General features: G+C 32.1%; 1 protein-coding gene across 2 annotated transcripts in view; it reads right to left on the bottom strand.

The window, feature by feature from the left end:
* Nucleotides 1–4,684: 4,684 nt before the first annotated feature.
* The window catches only part of LOC106784304 (headcase protein-like), a 142,868-nt gene continuing 139,853 nt past the window's right edge, over nucleotides 4,685–7,699 (bottom strand). For both annotated transcript variants that reach the window (XM_014743688.1, XM_014743690.1), the window contains exons 3-5: nucleotides 6,296–6,484; nucleotides 5,875–6,060; nucleotides 4,685–5,529 (exon numbers count right to left, since the gene is read on the bottom strand). In XM_014743688.1, the coding sequence (XP_014599174.1) occupies nucleotides 5,356–5,529; nucleotides 5,875–6,060; nucleotides 6,296–6,484 (549 nt within the window). In that variant the 3' untranslated portion in view covers nucleotides 4,685–5,355. The remainder of the gene's footprint in view (nucleotides 5,530–5,874; nucleotides 6,061–6,295; nucleotides 6,485–7,699) is intronic.

The raw sequence follows: 7,699 nt of genomic DNA, 5'->3' as shown, positions 1-7,699 counted from the left end.
CCCAAAATAAAAAAAGATATATAATTACTTCTTCTACGTCCTAATCGTCTTTAAAGGACTTTTCATTTCTTTTTCTTCTTCTTCGTATCTCCGTTAAAATTTTATCCACGATCTTGCGGAAGAAGAAAGACAACAACAAAAAATATATAAACAAAAATAAAAAGGAAAAGGTAAAAAAAAAAAACAAGAAAGAACTAACTCGCGAGCAAGTTTTAATTGAAAAATTGGTGGACAAGAAGATGAAGTAGGAAGGGTATAACAGGGGGTGAAAGAGCAGCAGGATGAATAAGAAGAGAATGAGTAAGGGTGCATTCGTAGGATAAAAGAGAAAATCATAAAAATACGTGGGGGGGAAGGAGAAATTCGAGTAAAGAATGAAAAAAAAAACGAGCAAACAACAACGTATGAACTCTTGTTTTTGGCACTCTGAGAAAATTTAGCTTTTTGGCGAGAGAAATCAAATATAATATTTCTCTCTTTCTCTTTCTCTCTTTCTCTCTCTCTCTCTCTTTCTTTCTATCTCTCTCTCTCTCTCTCTCTATCTATTCTCATAAAATATCTTTCTAGCTGAAAAGCGAATAAAAGGAATTTACTCTTTCCTTCCAACGTCTCTCGTTTACGAAGTAGTAATAATAGTAGTAGTAGTAGTAATAGTAGTAGTAATGTAATTGTAGTAATAGTAGTAGTAGTAATAGTAATAGTTGCGGTTAAAAAGAAAATGATAAATATAACTTCTTTAACTTGTTATAATAATAATTAAAACCCTCCTTCCAGAATTGTTCGTACGAATTCGCAATTGGGCATCTTCTTCTCGCGTTTTTTTTAATCGGGGAGGAGGAGGACGAGAAGGAGGAGAGTGGAGATAAGGGTAAAAAGAAGAAAAAACGATAGAAAAAAAAAGAAAATAATAATAATAATAATAAACGTGACACAAAACCATCGCATCATCATCGCCGACAAAAAAAAAGAAGAAAAAAAGAAGGAAAGGACCGTGACGAGGTGTCGTGGTGGTTAAATTCAGAGAGAGGAATCCTCCTGGGGGGTGTTTGCATCAAACCTCTTCATCCCTCCTCCTCCTCCTAACAACCCCCTTTCTCTCTACCCCACACCCCACCCTATTTCTCTTCATCGAACGAAATCAAACAGGATATCCTTTCTATCTTTTACTTGTTTTTTAATATTATTATTACCAATATTATTAATATTATTATTATATTATTATTATCATTATTATTATTAATATTATATCTTTCCTAAATATAGAATTCTTCCCGACGTCTAATTAAATCGTCGATATTATTAAGTATACACTTTTTAAAAATCGAATAACGTAAAGAAGAAGGTACATTATTATTATTATTATTATTATTATTATTATTATTATTATTATACGATCTACTAATATACTCTTTTTTTTCTACCATGGGAAAAAACGGTGGGCGGTCTGTAATTTGTGGGACGGCCGCTATTGATGGACAGCAACGACCAGCATCGCCAGAAAGAAGTTTTTTTTTTTTTTACACACACACACCCTCCCCTATCTCCCTTCCTTCCCCCCTTCGCCAACCCTTTCGTTCCCTCCAACGTCTCCCTTTTTTTTTTTTTACATTTTTTTTCTTCATATTTTCTATCTTATCAACCCCTTCCCCCTATTTCCTTCCTTCCCACCCCTTCGTCTTATACTCGTCATTGATTCTACCCTCTCCTTCTTCTTCTTCTTTTTCTTCTTCTTCTTCATCATCATCCTCTTGTTTTCTTTACTTTTGTTTTAATTTTCTTTTTAGAATTTGGTTATCCTCTTTTGTAATGTCAATTCAATCAAACCGAAAATTCACTCATTCAAATTCATTTATACTCGTTCGTTCGTTCGTTCGTTTGTTTGTTTGTTTGATCGTTCATTCATTCGTTTGTTCATTCATTCATTCATTCATTCATTCATTCTATTTTTCGCAAATATATTTTTCTTAAAACGTATATACACACAGTGACTATACCTCGAGCGTGCGTGGACTCTTCTTTAATTATATCTCTTCATTCATTTTCGCAAAATTTCGTACGAAAAGATATATATATATATATATATATATATATGTATATGTACATGTATATGTATATGTATATATATATACGAAGGAGACCGATAATACGCGTTATTGATATTAAAATAACTTGGATAAAGAATTTTTCAATTGATTTTTTTTGTTTTCCTATCTCGAGTTTCAGTTCAAAAATTTATTGCTATCGATTCGAGAAAGTGAAATTTTGTTTACTTACTTAATTTCAATTTCCCCTTCAATTTTCCAAATCTCATCCTATCCAATCATCGTAAATATTTTTATCAAGCGTTTATCTTATCTTCGAGATCTTACGGAAATTCGTTTCTGTTTTTTTTTTTATCATCCTTCTTCTTCTTCTTTTTCTTCCTTTTTCTTTTTTCGTACGAAAATTTGCAAAGGGAGATTGGGAAAAGTCCGCGCATGAGAGTTGAAACCCCCCACCCACGCCGCTCGATCGATCAAAATTTTTTTGTTTTCTGTTAATGTTACTTTTTTTTTTTTTTTTTCATTTTTTTTGTTTTTCCTTTAATAAACCCATCGCGTGAGTCAGTAGATCCTTAAACAAAATCAACATGGCCGCCTTAAACGTATAAACTAATAAAATGTAAAAAAAACAACGTGTTCTCGATTATCTCTAAGTAACAAACAATAGTATTATTTTCTTTTCAATCTTTCTTTTTTTTTTTTTTKTTTATTTCTTTTTTTAGTAAAAATCCTTAGCCTTTTTCTTAACACCACCCCAAACTCTCACCCCTACTACCCCTACCTTCTCCCTCCATCATCCACAGGTTTCTCAAATCCTATTTCCATTTCCTTTCTTCGTAATCTTATGAGATTTTTCATTTGCTTTCTTTTTTTTTCTCATCATTTTCCCCTCAAAAATCGTTGGAATCCACCCATTATTCATTAATTCATTCATTATCAATTTTATTATATTATTCACCTAACACGTTCGCCGTTGAATTAATTTTCAAAGCTGTGCCGCCGCCGCCGCCGCTGCCCTTTATACTTTTTCGTAATTTTAATCATTATTTTAGAATCCAAAATATTTGACTATAAGATGATCCATGTCAATGGTAATTAATCTTTCATTCTTTCTCTTTCTTTCTTTTCCATTCGTAACAACGGAAATGAACATAACACCGATCACAAAATTATCCCTCTCCCCCATTCGAAGAAAACAAAATTTTCTCTTCGTAGATTTAATTTTTCTTCTTCTTTTTTTTTTTTATTTGTGTGTTTTGTTATCCGAATGCACCTAATAATAAGCAGCATGCTTAAAAGTATATTTTTGTAATTGTTGTTTATTATTATTATTACCTTTCCGACCGGTCTCATTAATTAATCTTATTTTATTATTCTAATCTTAACATTCGCTAAACTAAATTGAACGTATTACTTAAACTAGTAATTAATAATTAATTCGTCAGAGATATATATATATATATATATATTCGCATTAATAATAGACGATAATAATTATTACACGCAATTAATTTATTTCTCTATACGAAACTTATTTCACTAAACGAAAAAAAAAAAAAAAAGAAAAGAAAAAGGATTAGATATTAAATTAATAATTCGCGAGAAATACAATTTGACTAATAAACGATTTATAAAGAGACGATTTTTCCCCGATCTCAGAGATATGATTACTCGAGTTAACGAAACTATTTTTATCCTAGAAACTTAAGTTCGAGACGTTGGCACGTATCAAGACAATGTGATTCATCAATAATTTAGTTATATCTCGTTAACTTTTCATCATTCTCTAATAATACTGATAAATTAAACTTCCATCTGTTAAACAGCGCTTCCCCACCCCACCCACCGCCGATTTGAAATAATCATCATTTTTTTATTTTACGAGATTCGAAGCTTTTTTTTTTTTTTACGAGCGAAATGAAAGAAAGAAAAAGAAAATTAAATGAAACAAAGGAATTTGATATGTGATCGGTGTTATGTGAAATGCGCTCGCTCGAAACATCATCATCATCATCATCATCATCATCATCATCATCACACATCCCCACGGAATTTTATTTTATTATTAATTCATTATTATTTTATTACTTAGATATATGTAGTACGTATATATGTATGTGTATGTTTTTTTATGTATACGTGCACACATAACACATAATATATACATATATATATATATATATAGATTATAATAAAGGACAGAACAAAAAAATTGATTGTCCGAATAATTGATGGTAATTATCACACTTCGAAAAAGACAAATGTGATAATTTTTGTTCTCTCTCAATTCGATATAAAAACAAAACAAAAACATATCATGGATAGAAAATTACCCCCTTTCCCCATTGCTTTCTTGTTATAAGAAAAGAAAACAAAATTAAATCCTTTGAGTGTTATAAACGTATATACCACGCATGCGTTCGATCAAAATAATCATCGTGAATGAATCAACAAATAATATCATATAAGTGTTTCTTCCGCGTTGATAATTATTTCGATTATTTTCTCACACCAAAATAATAATTAAGTCTTGCGCATAATGGAACACAAAGAAAAAAATATTCTATTCCTAAACACTCTCGGGGGCTAAAGAACCGAACATTCATCACTCAAAGGGTTAAAAGAACAATTTTAAAAAGTGAACAAAAAAAAACAATAATAAGAATTCGTACGAATTCTTTTCCTTTATTTTTGCACCTCTATTACAAGAGGATATTGTCGTTGTAATTTGTTATTACGTTAATACAAAGAAAGGGGATGATTTCTGATCTATTAATAAATTCGTGGAAATAGTTGTTGTTAATATCGTTGTTGTTGTTGTTGTTTCGAAGACGATTTAACCAACCCCTTGCCGTAATTACTTTGACGAAAAACTTGGACTCTCGTGAAAACAATTTGATACCAAACAAACGAGTCATGCTCGCGTTGGAAATAAAATGCAGGTCAAACAAAAAAACGTATTTAAGTCAGGTGCTTGGAGTTGGGAATGGGGGATGGGTTATGGGGGGCAACAGCAGTAGCAGCACGGATTTCGTCGAAATAAAAATGGGATACAATATACACGGCAAGGGGGGTTGGTTGTTGGTTTATTTAAGAGAGAAGAAAGAATAATAGGTCATTTATGTCATCGTTGTCGTCTATGTCGTCGTCTATGTCGTCGTCTACGTCGTCATAATATGTCGTCATAATAATATAATATCTAGAGCAAGGTCGCCCGAAGCAAGGAGATCAACGGGTCGAAGAAAAGTGGGCTCGGGTCGGAGGACGGCGTCGTATTGGTGTTTAGACGCCGGTTTGCTAACTTCCCTAATGGTTACGGCCACTGACTATAAAGCTGAAATTGCTCGCGGGTAAAGCAGACCGATAAAGGTTTCACAAAGTGGGCGTCAACGGTTCTACAGTGAGGGCAGGCGAACACACGGCTGTAGTCCGAGTAAAAGTTTAGTCGTTGGTGAGGATAGATCAGAGGCTTCTGGCAGCTGTTGCACTATAACAGACAAAAGTTACACGAATAATTGATAACAATCATATTTATTTAACATTATTTTTCTTGTCCTTATTATATTCTTTTTTTCCGTGAGTCCCACCTACCACCCCTTATCGTTATCCCAGACCACAGATATGGGTGAAGTTATTCTTGTTCGAAGTCTAATCAAATTTTCAATTAGAATTATCCAATGGAATTTAATGGAATTATCTGATTTAACCCTTTCGTTTTGGCAATCAAATACCCGTCATTTAGTAAATATATTTTTATAATTGAAAGTGTAGAAAATCAAAAACAAATTAAGAAATAATATAACAAAAAAAGAAAAAAGAAAAAAATACGTACCTTGAGACGTTCCGTGCAGCAGGGCATGGCTGCAAATATATCATAGCTATACATAGTGCCAAGAACCAAACTGGAACCATCCCATGGTTGGGTGCAGCAACGACAACGAACGGGTGCATTGCCGCTACCTTCGAGGCAACTCATACAAACTGCTGACAAAAATTGGGTACGACCTTCGACCTTTACCTGCAACCAAACACCCACATAAATCCTTCCAATTATCTTTTTGTTTTTTTTTTTATAATAAAATAATTTATATGTGTTTTGTAAAAAATAATCATTAATGTTTTGTATAAAAGAATAGAAATTATTTATTAGGTTACAAATTTTGTTGTAATTCCTTGTAATTATTTGATGAAACGTCGTAATAGGGATGTGGGATTTTTTGAAATAATTAAAATTAGTATCGTTAATACGTTACCTCGGCACAAGCTGGTGAATGTTGTCGCGGTGATAAGAAAAATGTGCCATCTACCAAAGGATACCGATCAAATACGAGCATAGCTGCACGACAAAGGACACACGAAACTCTGGACCACTGTAATGCTGCCAAAGTAGATAGGATGAAGCATCTGGTATCGTCGTTCCCATGATTACCTTCGTCCTCCATCTAAAAACATAGAAAAGAAACGTCGGATATTAATATATTTTTTATTCGTTTTCATAAACTATTCTAACAATTATTTTCTAACGAGTTTTAATGACATATATATAGAAAACTGTTCATTTAAACAATATTACTATTTTAAATCCATTCTAAAATATGTATCTCAATATTAATTTGTTTTTTTTGCAAATATTTCTATCGTTTGTGGATTTTCTCAAACGAAATTGTAAAAAGTCAATATCGTTGGAAAAGTTTTTCTGTAAGAAATTTATTATTTACGAAATAATTTGTTGTATCTTGTGAATAGCACAAGATCAAATAATATTGTGATCAATGATTTAAATCAAATATTTAAAATATTCAAGGAGGATCATTATTAAAATAGAGATTGAAATTTAAACAATTTCACTATGGATCTCTGATAAATGGTGTAAGAGTAATACATCGTAAAAAGTGTACTTAAAGTAATGTGAACACTTGAAATGAATAAAAAAAAAGAAATGAAATAATAAAAGGGAATAATAAAAAAGAAAAAAAAAGAAGAAAAAAAAAAGAGAAAAGGAAGGAAGAAGAGGCTTTTCCTTTTTTTTTTAAAATCCTATCCGATGTGAACGCGTCTATATTTTATTACTCGATCGATAAAAGAACCCACCATGGGACTCGTGCTCGTGAACCCGTGCCCGTGAACGTGACCTCGAGAAATAGTTAAAAGAACTCTTTTTATTCTTCCTAGCTCTACTTACTCACTTACTCTTTCACTTTCTCTTCGCTGGATTTTTTTCTTTTCTTTGTTTTTTTTTATGATCAATTAAAAAAAAGAAAGAAGAAGGAAGGAAAGTTTTATGAGTTCAATGATAATAAGGGAATATTCAATAAATTTCAAATTTTCCTTGACCTTCTTTCTTCCTCTTATACTTTCGAAATTCAGAGACTGGACACTTCTCCCCCCCCCCCATTACCACCAATTTTGTGTCTATCGTGGATAATGTGAAAGGTGTATGAAAAATTGACGAAAAAGGGAGAAGAAAAAAAAACAAACTCTTAAGGGCGAATATTTTTTTCGAACGAACACACATAGACACACACATACACGTGAACTTTTTTTTTGCTATTCTCTTTCTTTATTTCTCTCATAAGCAAAGAAAGATATCATTGGGATATGTTTCTACTGTTTGGAGAGAAACTGAGAGAAAAAGAGAGTGTGTGTGTGGGGGGGGG

Source organism: Polistes canadensis, unplaced genomic scaffold (assembly GCF_001313835.1).
Source record: "Polistes canadensis isolate GaletaPanama2010 unplaced genomic scaffold, ASM131383v1 scaffold_33, whole genome shotgun sequence".
NCBI lineage: Eukaryota > Metazoa > Arthropoda > Insecta > Hymenoptera > Vespidae > Polistes > Polistes canadensis.
The sequence above is the reverse complement of the archived record's forward strand: the minus strand, read 5'-3'. Positions and strand labels throughout refer to the sequence as shown.